Source organism: Sinohyriopsis cumingii, chromosome 10, assembly GCF_028554795.1.
Source record: "Sinohyriopsis cumingii isolate HCF-2022 chromosome 10, ASM2855479v2, whole genome shotgun sequence".
Taxonomy (NCBI): Eukaryota; Metazoa; Mollusca; class Bivalvia; order Unionida; family Unionidae; genus Sinohyriopsis; species Sinohyriopsis cumingii.
In genome coordinates this window covers 53,421,305-53,445,643 of record NC_142970.1, presented here as the reverse complement: position 1 = coordinate 53,445,643, position 24,339 = coordinate 53,421,305, and the positions used below count along the sequence as shown (strand labels likewise).

Here is a 24,339-nt window from a genome sequence, read left to right as displayed (position 1 = left end):
ACAGAAAATATTTAATGGCAAAAGGGAATCAAAAATCAGCACATGTGGTGTTGGTAGTAATAGTGATGACAAATATGATAATGACAGTACTGATTTCAATATCATCATGATTAAAGAAAAAGATAAATCTAAATTATATTCAAAATTTCTTAGATTTTCTTAAACTTTTGAAATTTTTTTCCCCCATAGGGAACAGAAGCTTCAGCAGAAAGGTGGATGTGAGGAAGATGAAGAAGAGAAAATCATTCCGATCTCGGAGAGGATTTTCCATATGGAAAACAAAATTGAAGAGGCAAAATCCACGCCAGTTACACCAAAGTCTAGATCTGGCTTAACAACACCAAAGTCTGTTCGAGCTGTGTATGTAACTTTTTCATACTTCTGTTTATACATTGCAATAAGAAGTTATTGTCCTCTGTATATGTTTATCACATGCTCTTACAGTATCATTTGTTAACGTCCTACATGACAAATTCAGTTGCATCTATAGTGATTTTGTGACCCATTGAAAGAATCTGATTTTGAGCCGTCAGCATAATGATGTTAAGGAGTTATGGTTCCTATTTGCCAGTTCACTCACTTTGGTTTCCACATCTTAACCTTTACAAGAATTGTTGGATTGCAAATAAATTTCACCTGCAGCCAAATACTGTTAAGACCTTTAATAATGGGATTTATGTCCCTTTATTTTTCCTCCTCCTGACAAAATTTGATGGATTTCAACCAGATTTGATATGCAGCTTTATATTGATAAGAAATCAAGTGATTTCAGTTTGCAGCTGTTTGCTTTTATTATTGTGATTGTGCCCCTTGATTGTCTGCCCTTCTTTCTAATTTTGGTATCTGCAGCATTACTTTACCAAGATTGGTTTGATTTAAACCAACTTTTGCATGCCTCTTTATATGTATGAAGCTCCAAACAAGCTTTTTTTGCCATCATTGGATAGAGGAATATTTAGTTGTGCAAGGAAACAGACGAGTCCAACTGAAAAGTGCACAGACACAAATCTGCCATTACATAATGTACGGGAGGATACGAGGCTGTTTAGTTTGTTTGGAGTAATCAGTTGTTCAAAGTAAGTTAGACCATGATCTTCCAGCATATGTGATAGCAGATCAGGGTCTGTGTTGTTTGCAGTTGGACTTGTGGACATGGATTGATATGTGACACAGGTAAAATGTAATTAGACAATAATACATTATTGTAGGAGTCTAGCCACAGGCTTTAGCATGTGACAACAACAAATTACCATGAGTGATTGTCCAGATGTGTCCCTATAGCATCATGCAGTTACTCTGGAATTCTGTTTAATTGGCATATTAAAAGTGGGCACATTTTTCACAACAATGGGACAATGTAAACAATTAGTAATTTTGGTACACAACAATGAGGCATTTAATTGCCCATGTGCAAACTGTGCATTACAAAATGCACTAACATCTTGATAAAGTTAATACCTTGATAATTTATATTTCATAGGTATTCATTATTTGTATGAATCACATCTTCAGTTGCAAGTATAACTATTGTCCTGGTAGATCTAGCATAGCTACCTGATTGTCCATTCACTGACATTGCATACCAAAATCTGCTGCCTCCATGGAGTCCATACTGTGACAGTGTAGACCCAGATCTGCTGTGATGCCACCTTGCAGTCCATACATTTTATGGTATAGAGTCAGATCTGCTGTCACATTAAGGTCCATACACTTTATGGTATAGATGCAGATCATCTGGTACCTTTGGGGTTCATCCATTGTTTATTGTAGACCCATATCTGACATTATCATTTTATCTGTACAGAGTGGCAGGGTCTATACATAATTGCATTGTAGATCCAGATGAACAGGCATGATGTGGTCTATACACTGTCACAGCATAGATCTGGCATATTGAGATCTCTGCATAGTTGTAGTACAGTCTCAACTTTGCTGATGCCTTGGGGTCTATACACATTTAAGTAAGAGACACAATGAGGTTCATATGCTGTTACAGTATAGACACAATGAGGTTGATATGCTGTTTACAGTATAGACCCAAGTCTGTTGACATCTTGAGGTCTATACACTCTTACAGTATAGACACAGTGAGGTTGACATGCTGTTATAGTATAGATCCAGATCTGTTAACATCTTCAGAGATGCTCTCAGGGTGCGCGAGCACATGATTCATGCAAAATTTGTACTAATTTGCGCACATGGAAAGTGGTGATGCACGAGAACTCCTGCAAATTAATTTCAAATTGCATATGAAAATGTACTCTGTGCAGTATAGAACTTTATTTAGCCATTCATCCTTAAAGTACTTGTAGAAATGGTAAAGATATTGAAGCACTTGTTTCGATGTGTATTGTGTCTGGTTTCTTTGGCTTAATACAAATGATTGTTTTTCTAAGTTTGATTGGCACATTGGTCCCCATAACAAGCATTGACACAACCTAGCATAAAGGAAGTCTTACAGTGAATGTTTATAATACAGACTATCGAGAAGGCCCCAAATGTCCGATTCCCAGCGCTGTTAATAAGTACATGATGATTTAGCTCGGCAAATGCTGGCTGATCATAGTAATGAAGGCAGTTTATTTTTAAAGTCAGATTACATGAGCGGGGAAAGTATTAAAAGGAGATGCCAGTGAGTGATTTTGAACAAAAATCATGTTAAATTCAAATCTGATGTACATGCTGGATGGAGCAAAACAGATGGCATGACGGTCAAGCTGTCATTTCAGCGGTATTTCAAGATTAAATGTAGAAAAGGCAGACAAGCCAAATTAAAATATAACCATTTTAAAAGTAGAGTGCACTTTTTCTTTCTTTTCTAGTCACTATTTAGCCAAGCGGGATCATTTGCTTTAAAACTATATAGCCCTAATATAAAGGTTGTGATAAATCAAATAAATAAGAATATAAAAATAAAATTAAAAAGTTAAGATATTTATTTGATTAAAATACCTCTGTTTGAACAAATAGACTGTAGCATTAATACATCATTACAGAATAGTGAAAGTAGCATAGTAGTCAGTATAGGGCTAATTCAAGAAAGTTAGACTATGTTAATGAAAAATCCCTGTGAGTTTTAAAAGGGTGTTCTCAATAGAGAACAATATTCATACACAGATAAAAAACCAATTAAGGTGAAAGACAATCAACAGATTAATGCTTATAGAACTGGCAGCAACATTACAAACTGTGATTTTCCTCCTGCCCCACAAGTTCGTTCTACTTCTCCCTTATTTTTGGGACTGGGGGGAAATCCCCCCTTATGATAAAATCCTGGGAGCATCTCTGCATCTTGAGGTCTATGCATTGTTACAGTATAGACACAATGAGGTTGATATGCTGTTACAGTATAGACATTATGAGGTTGATATGCTGTTACAGTATAGAGACAGTGAAGTTGATACACTTTTACACACAGTGAGGTTGACACTCTTTTACAGTATAGACACAATGAGGTTGATATACTGTTACAGTATAGACACAATGAGGTTGATATACTGTTACAGTATAGACACAATGAGGTCTATACACTCTTACAGTATAAACACAATGAGGTTGATACTCTTACAGTATAGACACAATGAGGTTGATATACTGTTACAGTATAAACACAATGAGGTTGATATACTGTTACAGTATAAACACAATGAGGTTGATATACTGTTACAGTATAAACACAATGAAGTTGATATGCTGTTACAGTATAGACCCAGATCTGTTGACATCTTGAAGTCTGTACACTGTTACAGTATTGATACAATGAAGTTGATATGTTGTTACAGTATAGACCCAGTTCTGTAGATATCCTGAGGTCTATGCACTTTTTCAGTGTAAACCTAGGTTTACTAGGTCTTTACACTGTTGCAGGATAGACTCAGATCTGATGACATATTAGAGTCTGTATTCTTTTCATTTTGGTAATAGTTTTAAATAAACATTAGACCCTTAATGTCCACCTCGGATGCAGGAGGTTGCGGGTTCAAACCCTGGCTGAATCATACCAAAGACTTATAAAATTGGTATTAACAGCTGCCTCGCTAGGTGCTCAGCATTAATTGGTTAGTTGTATGACTGGTCAACCTGGTGTCAGGATCATGTGACTCAGCAGGACATCATGCTACATGTTTGCGGTATGATGCCTCTGTGCTAGACATGACTGTAAACTGCCACACTCCAAACATCATGATGATATGACTGAAAAATTGTTAAAGCTACGTAAAAATTCACACATACACACACACACACACAGAGACACACACACACACACACACACACACACACTGATGTGCCAGTATGTTGTGCCATGGCTGGTTTGGGTCAACACTTCTTGCAGCATCATGTTAAATTTGTGTTGTTATATATTATGTATAGGATTCCAAAAAACATCAAAAGCTAACCCCGAAGAAATAAAGCAATCATTTATTGATCAAATACTGGCAAATTCAAGTTCCCAAAGGTCAAAGACTGATGATTATCAATGAGGGGGATGATAATTACATACAATACCTGGTCAAAAGTTTTACTTTCCTAAAGACAGGACCAATTACAATTGACACTTTGATAGATGCAGGCATATTAAAATAGATGGACATCAAGATACACAATTACAGGTTTGTGTATTTTCGACATTTTATATCGGTAGATCATTACAGTTGTTAAGGTTACATGGTTTATAACCAGTTGAACCTTGCCCTAAGCACAGAAATCTGACGTTTTATCAACAGAGAACAATGAAATGTGCAAGAACACAAAATCACCTTATCTGTACTATAAATATTCTGTTGACAGCTTAAGCTTATATGCAGCTGCTGTATATCAGAATTTGTATTAATACATGTTTGTGTATCTGTCTGTCTGTGTCTTTGTATCTGTCTGTACCTGTACTTGTGTATGTCTGTGTCTCATTGTGTGTGTGTGTGTATTGGTGGGGAGGTTGATGTATTTATGTATTTTTCATGGTACATATATTGCTGAGTCGACCATTCTACTTGCCTCTGCATCTGTTTCAGGTGATGCTAGTGGGCAGTTAAGGTAAAATGGTTGTCTCAGTGTCCATCAGTTTACCCAAATACACGGAGAAAATAGACTTGACTTTCTCAAAAGTTGACATCCCACCATTTGTGGGGCTAGTGAATTATTTCATATTCAGAATACAAAGTCAGCTCTGAGTTTATGCTTTTTATAAAAATGTTGATTTAACTCATTAACCCCATGTGACAGGTTTGCACATGTTCAGGGTTATACCCTGTTTCCAAGCTCGGCAACGTCATCATCATTTATGATACAACAAAGTGGGTGGTACTGTAGAAAAAGGGCAAGATATAGTTATGCAGTGTTAACAAATAATATAGCCATTTTAACTGCGTTAAAATAAACAACAGAAAAAACAACAACAAAATTTCTTCTAAAAGTGCTCATTTGAGTTTGCGGCATGATTTTAGACTTTTTGCCAATCTTTTTTTAAAAATACCCTCATCCCACCCCAAAGCATACTGCTAAACAAAATATCTCAAAAAGAGATGTCTTTGGATACATTCAGCTGTAATCTTCAACATGTGTTTCCTTCCCTCATTTCAGGCAAAAATGAAAAAAATCTCCAGGGGTCAATGAGTTTATGATTATTTATGTCTGTACTTGTATTTCAGTTTATATGATTCCTGTTGAACATTCACTTGAAGCCAGAAGAAGTTAATGACATTTCATCTACAGTATTTGCAGCTGACTGAAGAACAAATTATTACACTGTTGAGGTGTATATGTTAATTTTGTTTGCTTCATATTTCATCCGAGAAGAGTAATAACATTGGACATGTATCTTGACACCTTCCATCAGTTATTAGTGACCTATTTTTAAGGTTAAGGTCACTGCAGACACAAAGTTGAACTGCAGTTCTGTTGACTCAAACTTGGGCAAAATGTCAATGTTTTATACCATGTACTGAGAATTATATTTGTTCTTATACAATATGGTTGAAAGGATTAGTAAAATGGCTGTTTAAATGCATGTTTTCAACATTCAAAATGTTTACTGCTCTTCACTCACTTCTCCAAATTTTGACCATTTCTTATTTTGATCTGGGGAGAGAAGTCACTTTATGTAGAATATAGTGTCTGGTGTTGATATTACTGTCTGTCTGCATGATTTGGCAGTCTGTAGGATGGATTAAAAGTGCTTCCGCAGGTTAAATTGGTCAAATATTTCCCCACTGTAAAACACAGAACAATTAGAATTGACAGGTTGATCTTGGTAAAAGGGGAAGAACACCTGGATACATACATCAAATGCCTTTCTTTTGAACATAGGTGGTCCTGACTCTAATTATCCAAACTCAGGATTGGCAGTGATAGATAAAACAAACCTGTGCAATTGGGGAATCAAGTGATATGTTTTCAGCCTTCTAACTTGTTACAGTATGCTCAGAATTAATAGTTGTTCTGGTGTAGACAATAAGAGTTTATGGAACAGGATGTCATTCAACATCTGTTCATTGATTAGCTCAAGTTGGTTATTCCTCTTAAACTACTTAGAGGATTGTCATAAAACTTGACACATACATTTGTCCAAAGATCTAGTTGGCCCTAAATGAAAATGGTGTTACTCAGGCACTCAATATGGCCACCACAGTGGCCATCTTGAAAGTATTTGTATTGCATTGTTTTTTGTGTGACTGGATGGTCATATCAACCTGGGGTTTTCACAGAAGTTTTTTTTTTAATGATGTCTAGTTTGTCCTAAATGAAAATGTTTGATGATATGATATCAGTATGGCAACTATTGCAAGTTTGCCCTAAATTAAACTGGTGCTGATCTGACCTCCAGTATGGCCACCATGGTGGATGTCTTGAAGATATTTTTATTGTTACTCCGAGATGGATAGCTTCTCAGCAAAAGACTTGTAATGTTTAGCTGCTCATAAATGAAAATGATGCTGATATGATATCCAATTTGACAGCCATGGAAGCCATCCAATTTGACAGCCATAGAAGCCAACTTGTTTATAGTTTGTTATAGCTATTCCATTCATGGAAAGTTGTATCAACATGGTGTTTACACCTGAAGATTTTTTTTATAATGTCTAAATGAGATATTCTTAAATGAAAATGGTGCCAATCTTACATCCAGTTTACATTGGGAACTATTTTTGTCACTACTGCTTGAATGGTTGGTCATATTGAAATTTCAGCACAATACTTCTAATAAATGTTTAGTTGGTCCTAATAGTGCTGATCTGATATCCAGTGGCCAGTTTTAAAATTTTGTTATCACTGATGAATATCAGGTAGTTTCAGCACTCAGTAGTTAATAAGAAGAAATGGTCTTATCTTGGATTCCTGGAAATTCTTTTCAGACAGTGTTTCATAGTCCTTTTATGGGTCTCTAGTTTCTGTCAGAGCCTTGTAGAATAAATTTAACTTGGCGTAATGTTAAATTTATTGTGTATTTAAATTTATAAAAATTCATTGTCCTGTTCTTATTTTACTCAGGTCAGGGACTGTCACCCCAAAAAGTCAGTTCAGTTTTGATGAGGGTCTTCTCTCAGTCCATGCTATGGTATCAGATCAGCTTGTGCAGAAATTAACGAACCTCAAGGAGAAGGGGAGTGCTGTATCAAAGAGGCGAGAAGCATTTCAAAAACGTAAACATGACGACTGGAGGACACGCACCCAGCCTGTGACCCAAGAGGAATTTAACGAAGCTGATGGGTAAGTGTACAGTTTCCACTATTCTAAAATTTGGAGAATATTTTTGATTTCTTATGAATCTGGGTGTTTTTTATTGTGTCAAATATATTCACTTTTGTCTCTAGTGCGGGAAAACCTTTCTTTGGCTTTTAACTCACCTGGTTTTAAGACAAATTTTGATTACCCTGCCAAAAGAAAACTAAAACTTTAAACAACACTGAATTCAGGTATCCTGTGATGACCAATTTAACAATTTGACTTGTTTTGACAATTAATACAAATATTTTTGTCTTTCTCTTAAAAAAAGAAAAGGTTACAAAAACGAGGTGACAGTAATCTTTTTCCAGTGTCTTTTGCTGGGCATTTGGACTATGGCAGCTGAGACTTTACATTTTCAGAATTTTTCTTGTATTATTACAGGTGCAACGTAAATATCCTGTCACCTTTACCTTTGAATTATACCTGTGTCCACGGACTCAGTTGGCATCCATCTGTCACAAATGCTACTATACTTGTGAAATATAGCTTTCCTCAAATTAGGTCAGGGATATTGTGTCACATCACACAAATAACTCATCGTAAATATGTCTCCAGGAAGTTCTCAAATATAGGATAGCCTTGTAGTGTTGTCTTTAATTGGATTCAAATTGCTGAAGGCTTGTCTTGAACAGATATAAAGTAGCAAATGGTATCATTATGTAAACTGATAGTATGATGGTTACCTCTGTTTAGTACCAGTCTTCAGTAATTACTGCCCTGTGTATCAGTTACACCTTTCATACTTGTACCATATATATATATATGTATGTATGTATGTATGTATGTATGTATGTATGCATGTATGTATAGTGGAGTCTTGTTAATCTGGACACTTTCATTCCCCAGTGAATATGTTCAGATTAATGAGTTTTCCAGATAATTGAATCATGCACGTTTTTATTTTACATTGTCATCATATCGTATACATGTACATGTATTTGCTAGCTGTACATGCATATTCATCTGTGGTTTAAATAAATTAATGAATACATCTATTGACTTGTGTATTTGTGTCACTATTATAACATGCATTTGTACATAAATATAAGGTTAAATAATTACTGGCAAATGTTTTTTTTGCTGGCTGGTGTCTTGACTCCTCTATGTTTGCTTTCTCGTGTCACCATAATAGATGTAACCTCAAAACTACAACAAATAGAAACTGACACCTTGCAGTTAAATGCGTTATGGTAAACTAATAAAATGCAGTCTTTTTTATAAGTCACAATTAACGACTGTTATAGCTGCTAATGAGTCAATAATTGACTTTGTTTTTTATTCTTAAATGAAGCCCTATACTGTCTAAAACTTAGATCAGTCAACTTTATTTGTACAGCCATCATCAAACTGATTGTTACATACAATTGGTAAGCAACAAAGAGACCCAGTAACACACATAATTTATTAGCCATATGTTATGTCCAAAGTGAAAACAATTTGATTGCAGTATGTTAATTTAATTATTAACTACTCCTCAGTGAGTAGCAACAACATTGTTTATACAGTCTCTGGTTACAGTAGTCACACAGCTTTAACTTTTTCCACACACATGATACAATCTCTGGTTACAGTAGTCACACAGCTTTAACTTCTTCCACACACGTGATTACCTGATCAGTTTATAACTGTAATGTGCCACTAGAATTTTACCAATCAGAAATTGACAAATTGACACACTTCCTGATTTGTGTAGGTGAATTGGTGTTATCCAACTGACTGTATTTTCATAAACGCTTCTTCAAATTTTCATAATGGATTATTGCCAGATTATTAAGGCAAGTTTTATAGTAATTTAACCATTTTGATTTCTGGATTTGGAACATGGATTTCTAGATTAACAGGGCAAATTAGGAATCCCATTCCCATGGAAATATGTCCAGATAGCTTGTTTGTGTATGCAGATAATTCTGAGTTTTCTACACACTGGCACCAAGAAAATCATTGATGTTGACGTTAAACTTGAAGATTTTGTGTTCAAGTTTTATAAAGGTCATATACTGTGCATTACTCAAGATTTCCAGGTTTAAGCTGTCATTGTCAATGACATGCTTTTTATATGCCTGCCATAAGGTTTAAGCAATCATTGTGGGTGACATGTATTTTATATCCTTGCCATAAGGTTTAGGTAACTATTTTGGGTGACATGCTTTTTATATCCCTGCCATAAGGTTTTGGCAATCATTGGCTGTGATATGCTTTTTATATGCCTGCCATAAGGTTTAGGCAATTAGTGTGGGTGACATGTATTTTATATCCCTGCCATAAGGTTTAGGCAATCATTGTGGGTGACATGTTTTTTTTTCTTTATATGCCTGCCATAAGTTTTAGGCAATCATTGCTTGTGACATCCTTTCTAAATGCCTGCCATAAGGTTTAGGCAATTATTGTGGGTGACATGTATTTTATATCCCAGCCATAAGGTTTAGGCAATCATTGTGGGTGACATGATTTTTTATATCCCTGCCATAAGGTTTTGGCAATCATTGCCTATGACATGCTTTTTATGTGCCTGCCATAAGATTTAGGCAATCATTGCCTGTGACATGCTTTTTATATGCCTGCCATAAGATTTAGGCAGTCATTGTATGTGATATGCTTTTTATATGCCTGCCATAAATTTTAGGCAATCATTGCCTGTGACATGCTTTTTATATGCCTGCCATAAGGTTTAGGCAGTCATTGTATGTGATATGCATTTTATATGCCTGCTATAAGGCAGATCATATTAAGTTATGCTGTCTTTCTTTCTCTGTTAACAATTTGTTGTCTCACAGTAACTTATGTTGTTCACCATTTAAAAGTACCAAACTGTAAATAGCTTGCACATGGGGTAGGGTTGAACCCTATCAATTTTGGGCTCAAAATCTCAAAAGATCCAAGTCACTGTGACTGAAAGAAGGAAAATACTTTCTGCACTTGTATTTGATGTAACATAGAACCCAATGGATTTCAGTGTAAAAAATTCAAAGGTCAAGGTCACTCTGGCTGAAAGAAGGAAAATAGTATCTTCGCAATATCTTTCGTTCTCCATCATGTACAGAAATCAGATGTTGTGGATGTACAGTACTTTGAGTAAGGAAGCACCCTGTTGATTTTGGAGTTCAAAGGTCAAAGGCCAGGTCACTGACTAAAAAATTTAAAATATAGTTGTTGAACACAGTATCATTTGTACATGATTTATCTCAACCAAACTTGTGGATGGTTTGCTCTTTGGGTAAGGAAGAAGGCTATTGATTTTGGATTCCAAAGGTAAAAGGTCATTGTCATTGACTAAGAAGAAAAATGGTTCCCACACAGTAACATTAGTTTTACATCACAGACTTGGCAAAAAATTGCTTCCACTTGTGATCAGGAAGGAGTCTATTCCTTTTGGGGTTGGAAGGGCAAAGGTCAGGGTCAATCTCTCTGAAAGTAGAAAAATAGTTTCTGTGCAAAAATTTTAGTGTTCTACGTAAATGGCTATTCAGGATGTTCAGACATACAATGCGCAGTATGTTTATATCAATATATTCCAATATCAAGCTGCCATTACGTAATGGTGTTGTCCATCTACCCATGCACCTGTTTAGCAATCCATACATCTGTCCATCTGTTAGCATTGTTTGTGTGACCCATAATGATGTAATAATTGAAGAGATTTTATTGAGATGTCGTACATGTGTATATCATGACAAGGCAGTGTTTGTCCCAATTAGCCAAGCTTCCGATCTCGTAGTCAAGGTCACAGCAACAAAAAAAAATGTAATTCTGTAACTTGTTTCCTTGTTGGGCTTGTAATTGTTGGACCAATGAAGATATTTTAGGGAACCTTTGTCATGTATAGATTATACAGTCATTGTCTATGGATCAAGGTCACAGCAAGAGAAATTTTAATTTTGCCTTCTACTAATCATAGATTAGGAAAGTTTATGGGATGATATATATTATCTGTTGTTGACCGCTCACGTGAGAGTGTCCAGCTCAGAAGAGGGAGATAGCAGGGTTAAACCCTGGCCGAGTCATACCAAAGACTTATAAAAATGGTACTAACAGCTACCTCGCTAGGCACTCAGTATTAAGAGGTTAGTGTTAGGACTGGTTGGCCTGGTGTTAGGATAATGTGACTGGGTGGGATATCATGCTCACTATAAACTGTCACACAGACATCATAGCAATATGACTGATTTTTGTTAAAGCTACGTTAAAAATCCAAATCACACACACAAATCACACATTATCTGTGGTCTGCCAATCTCTCTCACAAGTCTGTTGTCACTAATTATCCAGAACTGTTCGGAGTATTGAGATGAAACTTGCATACACACATTCATTCTCATGTCTAACTGTTCCTGAATGAAAATGGTGCTGCTTGTGCATCTAATATAGCCACCACAACAGTCACCTTGAAAGTCTTGTTATCACTCCACCTTGATAGTCATATCAATATTGGGTTCTTATTGAAAGACTTCTTATCATGTCTAGTGGTCCTAAATGAAAATGATGCCAATCTGAAACCTAATATGGCTGCCATCTTGCAAATCCTGAATGGAAAGTTACACTGACATGGGGTGATGCTGTCAGGGTGTGCAAGTGTGCAAATTATGCAAATATTTGACAGAGTTTTGCACTTAAAAAGCAGTAGTGCATAAGAACACCTGCAAATGAGTGCATCATTTAAATGAAAATGTGTGTGTGGTATACTTTTTTGTTGTTGAAACTGATGAGATAAAATGATTAAATAAGAAATCTAAAGAAAATTAAACAGTAAGGCTACCAATTGGATCAAAGTACCTCTGTCCATTCCATAGTGAGAAAATTTAGATTAATGCAATAGGATGTCTGGAAATCCCAGAAAAATATTTATAACAGTAAAACTTGTTCTTGAGGGTTTCAGCAACTGGTACACTTTATTTACAATTGCTCATGCATGAACTTTGGTCCATTGCCAGAAGGCGATTTTGTAGTCAGTGGCAAGGTGGGAAATTACAGACTTTTTTAACTTAAAGTGACTGAAAGATGACAGTAGAATTTTTCACTGAACAGTGGACAATAATTTTTAAATGGTGTCAGATGACAGATTAGATGAGCCATGAAGGAAGAAACCAAAATTTGATAAAAAGCTTAAAAGTCTAGACTATTACATTATACACAATTACAAGAAAACATCAGGACAGAAAGTATGTTGTGTATTATTTACAGAATTGATGGAAGAAACAACCCTTTCACATCAGAAATCAGCACTTGAATCATAGGACCTCAACTATTACAACATATTGAGTCACAAGATCAGATGCATTTTGGAGCAGAGATATAACTTTGATAATATGTACGAGTTGTGGAAAAGTTTACTTGATAACCATAAAGAATAGGTATGCATCTGTGACTCAGAACGGAACAGTGTCATACACAGAACACTGTCATACACATAAACTATGATACACAGAATGCTATCATGCACAGAACACTGTCATACACAGAGTTTATCATACACAGAACACTGTCATACACATAAATTATCATACACAGAACAATCTCATATGCAGAACATTGTCATACACAGAATGCATACACATAACACTGTCATACACAGAACTTATCATAAATGGAACACTATCATACACAGAACTTGTACACAAAACACTGTCATACACAGAACACTATCATATACACAGAACACTGTCTTACACAGAACTTATAATACACAGAACACTGTCATACACAGAACTTATAATACACAGAACACTGTCATTCACAGAACTTAAACACAGAACACTGTCATACACAGAACTTATACACAGAACACTGTCATACACAGAACAGTCATACACAGAACACTATCATATGCACATAACACTGTCAAAGAACTTAGACACAGAACACTGTCATACACAGAATTTATAATACACAGGACACTGTTGTACACAGAATTTGTAATACACAGAACACTGTCATACACAGAACTTGTACACAGAACACTGTCATACAAAGAACTTATCATACACAGAACAGTCATACACAGAACATATAAAACACTGAACACTGTCATCCACAGAACATTATGATACATATATCTTATCATACACAGAATACTGTCATACACAGAACTTATACACAGAACAAACACTGTCATACAATGAACAGTCATACACAGAATTTATCATACACATATCAGTGTTGTACACAGAACATATACACAGAACACTGTCGTACACAGAACACTGTTGTATGCAGAGCTTTTCATACACAGAACACTATCAAACACGGAACACAATCATACACAGAAATGATAAAAATTAAGTTCTGGAACAGTCAATATATTAATGCTTATGCCACTAGAAGGGGGAATATCTTGAGGATTTTAATTTCAGACCCAACAGATTGGAGCAGGAGGAAAGAGAGACTGATGTTTAAGTTTTGAGTAAATAATGAATTATATGAACCGTGGTGATCCTCCCTCCACTTGCTTAGGTGACAGGGAGGGGGGCAGGAGAGGGGGAGAGCCCCCCCTTCAGATAAAATCTTTTGGAGCCTTTTGAGTTTTCACCAGGAGACTTTTCAGATGCCTAGTTGGTACTAAATTAAATGGACCATCTGACATCCAGTATGGCCACCATGGCAGCCATCTTGAAAGTCATTAAATCAGTACTCTTCCTTATTGCACATAAGGTTTTCACCAGAGACTAATTATAATATGTTGTTGGTTTGCGTATGAGAATGTTGCTGATCCTACATCCAAGATGGCTGCTACAATAAATATACTGAAAATCTTGTTATTGATTCTCCTGAATGGATGGTCACATCAGCATGGGGGTTTTCACCAAATAAGAGATGGTTTTTACATTCTGCAGCAAAAAGAAAACAAAGGGTCTCATTTTGAATTCCTGGAAATTCTTTTTGGAAAATAGAGCTTTGGTCCAATTGAGGTACTCATTTTTTTTTCTCTTCTCCTGCACTTTGAACACATTATTGTCTATATCGTGCTCAGGAAATGGGACCTAAGTGCCCATATTAAGGACACACTCAGGCAGTTGACCTGGGCAGGCCTGTATGGGTACAGAAACTGGACAAATTTAGAGGTATTGCAAGATTTTAATGTAACTGTGTATATATGAAAACAAACCAGTAATTACATGTACACCTTAAGATAAATCTAACTTCATTGTAACACTGTACATGAGAGTGGACCAGTTTGGTACAAGACACATACATGTAATTCCATATAGGCATTTACACAAATTTCAATACATGACAAGGTTTTGATGTAATAGTGTATATGTGAGTGAACCTTAAGTAATGTATTGGATAATCAAGTGTGGATTTAAGGTTTCCATGCTGAGCATTATGCAGTATCTATCTTGTTTCTGTTCGGTTTGATCTAGTGGCCGTATAAGCATACATAAAGTCATGTGATTTGGAGTCTAAATTGTTAAGTGTTGATGAAAATATCTGATATGATTTTGAAATCTGTCTCATGAAGGATCCCTTTTTAAAAATTAAAAATAGTAAATTTGAAATAGGGAAATGTTCTTTTTGTTCAAATTAAGTAATACATTTTATAAATCATTTATACCAGGTCTTAATCAGGATATATATATATATATATATATATATATATATATATATATATATATATATATATATATATATATATATATATATATATATATTTTATATAAGTTCAAAGGTCGTTGGGTGGTGCTTTAATTGTGCACATTAATATTGTTACTGTGTATTGGTTGAATCTATGGTTGCGTTTTATTTTGAAATACAATTACTTTGTTTCTTGTAGTGTATTCCATTATTATTAAGCCTTATGTAGGAAAACCAAATGAGTATGAAAAGGTTACTGCATTTGTATTGGAAAATATGAACTTGTGTAATTGGAGTAATACTACACTCCAAAAGTTGTGCAGTATTAATCAGAACAAAACTCATTCATATTTGCCTGTACGAATGCAGTAACCTATAAATATAGATCAATATAATGATTCATAATATGAATATATATATATATATATATATATATATATATATATATATATATATATATATATATATATATGAGTAGAGAAGAATATGCATATGTAGGACGTAAAGCTTCATTTGAGTGATACAGTCCTTATTACAAATATTTGAATGATCTAAGACTTGAGAGGATGTGAAAGGATGTGTACATTGCCCATCAACAAGGATGCCACTTGATTCATATGATACAGGGATTGTACATATTTGATCCTAGAGAAATAGAAGTGTGAAGTTATATAAACCTTTGCCTAGTTTGGCAGCCACCTGGTACACACAGACAAGCAGTATTGTTTTCAGTTTTTATGTATTTTTATCTGAAGCCAAAGACAATAAATTTGTGTGATTCTTGACAACATAGTGAATATTGTTTGGACAAACAGTTTAACATTCTGTGGTTCCTAAGCCTGAAAGGATCCTTCAGAGACGAAAGAGTCATCATTGGGATTCCAAAAGGAGTCATTATTGGTATTCCAAAAGGAGTCATTATTGGGATCCCAATCATTGGGATTCCAAAAGGAGTCATTATTGGGATTCCAAAACTAGTCATCTTGTACCAGGAATATCATGTATTGCTTGACTGATATGACTTAAGAAAGCTGTAATCGTAATATAATTTTACGCCATCACTGCTGGAAAACTAAAATCCTCCTGCTATTTACCATCATGGTGATCTTAGTTGAGACAGTAAAAATGGAATTGGCAGATGCCTGGAGATACCTGCACTGGGCCATGTGGCTTTTAATATATGGAGTTCCATTTTTGTTGTATATTAGGTTGTTTGGTTGGCATGGCCTGTACTGGACAGCAGTAATGGTGTATCGTATACTTGTATACATACTTAGTTATATGTAAGTGTCCATTATGTTACTGATCTTTCTAAATGATGTCACTTTACTTTTTGTCCTCAATATTTACCTTATATGCTCACTTATAAGTTGGGTCCAGCTGCAAATTACATGATGGCAGATCTGGGTCTATGCATTTTACAGTTGGATCCAACTTGGGATATGCTCGGTCTGTTCGTATATTTGCTCCTAAACTGCCACACCGAAATTCATGATCTGGGACTGTTCAGTTTGCAGTTGGATTCAACTTCGTGATTATAGGTGGTATAGACTTCTTTTATGTTCTACAACCACTGTATGGCGTATGGTTGGGGGATACAGTAATTACCTTGTCTGTCCATTTGTCTGTTGATGCTCTACAGGAGTGTGGCATCTGTGTTCCATGGATACATTTCTACTTAAATGTTTCTTGACCTCACCAAACTTAATGCATTCAGTTGTAACAGGAAGATACATATTGGATATAAGTAACTGGAGGCTATTACCCCTGGGGTTTTGTTGCAGATGATGGGTGGGTGTCACATTTGGAGATAAGGGGTTCTCTATTATTGATGGAGGGAATACCTGTTAGAGATGGTGGTGTCACTGTTGCAGATAGAGAGGAGTTACTGTCTAGGTTATGGCGGTGAGGGGTTAGGGCTGGGTAGTACATTATTCAAAGAATGGGGATTTGCATTGGTGAGCTATCAGAGTTATTGACAACATTTTTGATTTTACAGTATGTAACTTGTTTTAACTTAAATGAAAAAAATTATTAGAGTCTAATATCATGGTAAAATATAATTTATGTTTATAAGCTGATAATGTCAACATTTTGATCAAGCATAGTTAAATTTCTTGCAGGGTGCAGGCCAGGTAAGTGATTTTTAATACTACACCATATGACGTAAATTAATAGATAAAACCCTAAGTTACAGGTGTGATCTGTGCCGTGAGCTGAATTTTTCACACCCAAATTTTGTTTTGTACATCTGCACAGTGTATGTCTTTGAACATATATTTAAAAACCATTTGAATTTCATTGTTTGCAGTTTGGAGTCGGTTCGGAAGTTCCGCTTAGAGATACTGAAGAAAGCCTCTTCTAATGTATTTGAACAAATACAACATCAGGTGAAGCCTGTACCAGAGGGTGTTAAAACAGAGTATCCGCAATCTTATAGGAAAGACGATAAAAAATTACGATGTTCACGCCTCCAGCGTCATAAAACATTACCAGTAACTGCTGCTGAACTTGGAGCAATTCCAGAGGACAAATCTCTTACAACTATTTCACTTCAGCAAACAATTGGTGCTTTTGGTATGCGGGATTCGAAGGGTGACTCCGGAATATTGTCAGGATCAGAAGCTGATTCAATCATAGACAAGGAATCCTCACAATCTGACAGCTTACGGAGCCTGGATACAGATCTCCCGGATGACGACCCTTCTAAAATGAGCGTGTTAGCAAAGGCTACAATGTTCCAAAAAATTGAGAAAACTAGATCATCGGCAAGTGGGGCTAAAAGATATATTGCTAGAAAGAAACGTGAAAGGTCCAAAACACAACCAGTGACAGAGGAAGAAGTGAAAACAGCTGCAGAGATTGCTGATAATGAGAAAGAAACAGAGTATAAGGAGGAAGAACACGAAGAAAATGGTGAAGAAAAGGGAGAGAAGGAGCAGGAAAAAAGAGAAGAGGAGGACTTGCATGATGAGTTGTCACGGTAAGGGACACATTTTTTATTGTAACCTTTAGGGTCTTTGTTGTATCTTGAAATATCTACATCTGTATCTTTGAGCAATATGGACTCTTCATTCTCCTCTCATGTTGTCATACATGCAAGTAATCAAATAGGCAGTTAGGTAATTAAGTAAGCAGATGGGTAGGTAGTTACATGGTACATACATTTTTAGCTGGTTGTTTACATAGATACCAGTAAATGTTTTTACAATGTCATGCCACACTTTTTCCTTCAATAAGCATATGGAATCTCTGGCAAATATCTCCATCAGGATGCAAATGGGACTTGCCTGGTACATTCTGCTTTTAAGCAAAGAGCACCTGCCAAGTACATACCTCTTTCAGTAAGCAAATGGGACCTATTCCATACATTTCTCTTTCAGTAAGCAAATGAAACCTGCCTGGTACATTTCTCCATTGAATAGCACATGGGATCTGCATGATACATTCCTTCTTTAATAAGTATATGATACGTGGGTACATTTTGGGGTCCCATGTGGCCAATTTGTCACAGACATTGTGAATCACAGTCATCTCTCATCTGTCCACATGGGTTAAAGTCTCTGACTCAGCCATGGATAAACAGATCAGAGACAAGTTGATATAGGTACATGTATTTGAGATGTCTTATGACCGATGTCCAGTTGCTTGGAATACTTGCCAATCAAAACCTTTGCTGTGCCAGACATTTATGCCATTTGTAAATATTAAACTCACAGTATCCCTTCAACCTTCATTTTTGTTATAAATGTGTGGAAAACCTGCAGCAAATAATATGGATAAAGTTAAAACTCCTGCAAGTTGATAAGACCTAAGGAGGGATCTTATCAGTTCTTTTAAAAAAGAAGTAAAGAGGTATATATTACAAACAGCACTATCATGTGTGACATCAAAATGTCCCATCGAACTTGGGAAAATTTAAAGATCGTCTGCCAGCAGCTCAGGGATACATATGACTCACTTTGTTATTATAACTAGCTAAGGTTGAAGGTCAAGGACATAAAACACAATTTTACTGTATGTTCTGTACATTTGTTTCTCAATACTGACCTTTCCACTGTGTGACAATCAATACAAATCATATGTTAATCTAAAATATCTTCAAAGATGACTTCACGGTGAAGTTCTTGTCAAAGGTTGACCTGCATTTTTTTTTGAGGCTGGACTGTCAACAGAGCAGCATGTAAATAGAACACATGTTTCACTTCCAGATCATCACCAAGGCCTTATTATTCACTGTGCACTGTTGCCGAAATACACAAGGACAACCACACACTGAGCTCTTATTCTCAAGAATAAACAATTACCTTTAAATCCCTAACAAAAATGCATAAATATAACTCTTCTGTCATCACCAAAATGAGAGAGGAAACAATGTTCTAAAAATAGACTAGAACTACATTCATGGGCACTGAACTGGAAGTACTAATTGTGACCTGATTCCTGAAATGGGAAGCTTAGATATGACTGAGACAAAAAGCATCTGCAGGAATGATGGTACACAGCATGCATAGATGTAAAGAAACTATCCAAGCACCCACCTCCACTACATTTGACAAAACATTTTGGTAAACTTTTATTCATTAAATCTTGTCTGATGATAAACATACCCCAAACTTTAAAAAAAAACCAACATGTATCAGGCACATTGGATTCCATACTTTCATCAAAGGAGAAATGCTTATCAGATGTGAAATATGGTATATCAATGATTTCTTCTGTAGAGTTCACACGTCTGTATCATAGTGACATCATTCAGAATACGTTTGGAACTTACCTAGATTACTCAGAACTATTGGAACTGATAAAATGTTTAGAATTTAGGAACTCATTCTCCATACCTTATGTTGGGGCCCAGAGTGGCCAAGTGGTCTAAAGTGCTCACCGTTACGGATCGCTACCATCTCACCTCTGTCTGCTTGGGTTTGAGTCTTGGGTTCAGACAATGTGGATATGTGAGAAAGCTTGCCATTAGCCTCTCGTGGGTCAGTGGTTCTTTCCTAGGTTTTCCCATGTTCTTCCTCCACCATTTATCCTGGCTGCCATGTATAGCCAGGTATCTTGTGCTCAGGGCCGGCGTTACCATATAGGCAAACTAGGCAGGCGCCTAGGGTGCTGATTTCAGGGGGGCGCATTTTTAATTTTTTTTAATTGTTTATAAATTTGGAAATTGATATTTTCCGGGGGGTGGGGGGTGCGCCAGAATCTAACCTTGCCTAGGGCGCCAGATAGTCTGGCCGGGTCTGCCGCTGGCCCTGCTTGTGCTGAAAATTGCCATGAAACCCTACAACAACCATACCTTATGGTAATTTTAATTCTTTTACTTTGTAATATTGAGAAAGAAATTAATATTTTCTCTTATGCAAAACATCATGTTTTTTTCTCATTATTGTTAGTATACATTGTTTACAACCTTAGAGTCATAACAATGGAATCGTTGTACAGAAAATAAATAGAGGTGTCGCTTCACTAAATTTGTGTGGGCATTATATTTTCCCAAATTGTTTAAACTCGAAATAAATACAAAACAAGCCAAAAATATGTGTAAGCTTTTCTCCTGGGCTTATTTTAAAATAATCAATAATTGAATGATTTCACAAGTGTATGTACTGTATACATTGTTCTTCACACTATGTGGTTTGTGTCACAATGTATCAGTAAATGATACCTAGAGAACAAACTATTTAAAACCATGGTATGAGTTAAGAAAAAGAAGATATTAGCAACAGTAACTAACTTTTATTATTATCCTCAAAGACTTTTTTTTAACCTGATTAAATAAAACTTCACTTTCTGACTTTACCAAAAAAAATGCATTATATAGGTGCTACATACACTCGATCAGACCAAAACGAAAAAGATGTCCATTTCCTATTGTACTGGTTTTAATTTTACGGCAGGTAGGTAGGTAGGGGTTGTGATTAGTATGTAGATATAATGTACTAAGCACTTCAAGTATCATGCTACACCAGCTTAATTAGATGCACAAATCAATTTTGGGAATTTCTTTTATTCATTTTTAAAGAATGTTTTATATATATATATATATATATATATATATATATATATATATATATATATATATATATATATATATATATATATATATACACAATGATTAGTATATGTAATTTACTAAGCACTTTAAGTACTGGGCTAAGCCAGCTTAGTTAGTTAATTAGATGCACAAATTTCAAGAGTTTTGTTTTTACCCCAGGGGAGGGGCCAGTGCTGCTTTGGTAATAAAAAATAGACAGCTGACCAGAAGCACATAGATACGTTTTTTATGGCCTAAATCAAGTAAGCTTGAGGTCAATCTGCAATTAATTTATATACATGTTAGAGTGAATTCAAATACTTTTTTTAGGGTGAAATTCTACAGTATACAGTAGATCATGAAGGATAATGCTAATACTAATAAAGAAAAAAGAAAGATAAGGGTGAGTTTAAGTGATACTATTATAGTGCAATAGTGTAAAAGAAATCACGTGGAAAGTGTACACAAGCCACTATACTGGTGTAAGAGTATTTAAAAAAATCCCATGGAAAGTGTACACATGTCGCTATACGAGTGTAAGAGTATTAAAAAAAATCAAATGGAAAGTGTACACGTGCCACTATATGAGTGTAAGAGTACTAAAAAATCCCATGGAAAGTGTACACATGCCACTATACGAGTGTAAGAGTATTAAAAAAATCCCATGGAAAGTGTACACATGTCAGTATACGGGTGTCAGAATATTAAAAAAAATCAAATGGAAAGTGTACACGTGCCACTATATGAGTGTAAGAGTATTAAAAAAATCCCATGGAAAGTGTACACATACCACTATACTGGTGTAAGAGTATTTAAAAAAATCCCATGGAAAGTGTACACATGTCACTATACGAGTGTAAGAGTATTAAAAAAAATCAAATGGAAAGTGTACACGTGCCACTATATGAGTGTAAGAGTACTAAAAAATCCCATGGAAAGTGTACACATGTCACTATACGAGTGTAAGAGTATTAAAAAAATCCCATGGAAAGTGTACACATGTCACTATACGGGTGTAAGAGTATTAAAAAATCCCATGGAAAGTGTACACATGCCACTATACGAGTGTAAGAGTATTAAAAAATCCCATGGAAAGTGTACACATACCACTATACGGGTGTAAGAGTATTAAAAAATCCCACGGAAAGTGTACACATGCCACTATACGAGTGTAAGAGTATAAAGAAAATCCCATTGATATTGTACATGTGCTCTTATACTGGCTCTGATTCATTTTGGTTGCTTGATGTAGGTTCAAATCAAGGGTTTACCCAGCTCATTTTCTCACTCCACATATTTCCACATCTATTTTTCAAGAGATCAAGATCAAGATCAATCGAGAGAGAGAGAGAGAGAGAGAGAGAGAGAGAGAAAGTTGTTGTTGTTGTTGTTGGGTTTAACACCATTTTTTAGCACAAGATAGGCTATACATGGCAGCCAGTATAAATGGTGGAGGAAGAACCTGGGAAAACCCCGGAAAGAACCACCGACCCACAAAAAGCTGCTGGCAAGTTTTCTCACATACCCACATTGGCCGAATCCGATACTCAAACCCACGCAGACAGAGGTGAGATGGCAGTGATGCGTAATGGTGAGCACTTTAGATTGCTCAACCCCCGAGGGAGAGAGAGATAGAAAAAAAGGAGAGAGAACAGGTACAGTGGGGGGGTTTATGAAATTGTGTGACATGTTGAATTCATTTAGAAAATAGATTATGAGTATTTTTTTATTCTGTTCTTGAATGATAGGTAGTAAAATCATATGTGATCTAGAGTATAGCAGTAATGGTCTACTGCTGGTTGTGTCATTTTACACTTGTTAGTTTTAACAGTACTTTTAATGCATTATTGACTTTACCATGCCAAGGAAATGAGAGCAAAGTAACTTTCCCAAGGATACACATGAGGTGGTCAACTCCAGCTGGCCCGGACAGGTTTTGAACCTAGGACCCTGGGATTATGGGTCTGATGCTCTGCCAATTGAGCAATGGTGTTTCCTTTTAAAGTAAAAACCATAATTACATGCCCATTCATATGCCATGGGTGAATTGGAATTTGTAATGCCAACGGTGTAATGGTATATCAGATAACTTTATAACAACACTTCAAGTCAAATGTTATTACCTGTATTATTATACCTGTATTATTATTAAGGGAAAGGTGTAGCACATTGAAAGTTAATCAAGGAAAATATTTACAAAGCTGTTAACTATCTTTGTTTGACAAGTAAGATTTTCCTTTGATTAAATGTGTATAGGTTTCTGTTGGGAAGTTTATCAATCTATGCCTAGGCAATAAGACCATTGAGTGGCCCTTTTTTGCACATAGCTGCCAAACTGTTAAGTTATAGATACAGTACAGTATAAGAAAAGAAAGTGTTAGGTGTTTCCTGATTGGTAACTGTGTGTTGTATCGTCCAGTCATTGAATATTTTTAGACGTGTGTTCTATCCACCAGTAAGGGATTTGTTTTAGCTGTGTTGCTTCCTCCAGTCAGTGAGTATTTGTAGCTGTGTGTTGTTTCCTCCAGACAGAATATTTGTAGCTGTGTTGTTTCATAGAGTTAGAATATTTGTAGTTATGTGTTGTTTCCTCCACTAAGGGAGTATTTGTAGCTGTGTGTTGTTTCCTCCAGTGAGTGAGTATTTTTAGCTGCATTTTGTTTCCTCCACTCAGGGAGTATTTGTAGCTGTATGTTGTTTCTTCCAGTCATGGAATATTTGTAGCTTGTGTGTTGTATCCTCCAGTCAGAGAGGATTTGTAGCTGTGTGTTATTTCCTCCAGTCAGTGAGTAATTGTAGCTGTGTGTTATTTCCTCCAGTCAGTGAGTAATTGTAGCTGTGTGTTGTTTCCTTTAGGACACATGGCACATGCACTAATGATATGGATAAATGGGAACCAACCTGGAAATGGGTGAACATAAAATAGAGTATACATGTATATGGGGTAGGCTGACCGGGATTGGTTAATAATATAAGTTATGTTTTAGGAAAAGAATCTTTTGAGAGCTTAT

At 35.8% G+C, this 24,339-nt stretch overlaps 1 protein-coding gene across 8 annotated transcripts in view; it reads left to right on the top strand.

The window, feature by feature from the left end:
* Nucleotides 1-24,339, top strand: part of LOC149790167 (uncharacterized) — a 332,923-nt gene that overhangs the window by 213,312 nt on the left and 95,272 nt on the right. For all 8 annotated transcript variants that reach the window (XM_089972151.1, XM_089972152.1, XM_089972150.1 and 5 more), the window contains 3 exons: nt 190-360; nt 7,486-7,704; nt 17,603-18,274. In XM_089972151.1, coding sequence (XP_089828277.1) covers nt 190-360; nt 7,486-7,704; nt 17,603-18,274 — 1,062 coding nt within the window. The remainder of the gene's footprint in view (nt 1-189; nt 361-7,485; nt 7,705-17,602; nt 18,275-24,339) is intronic.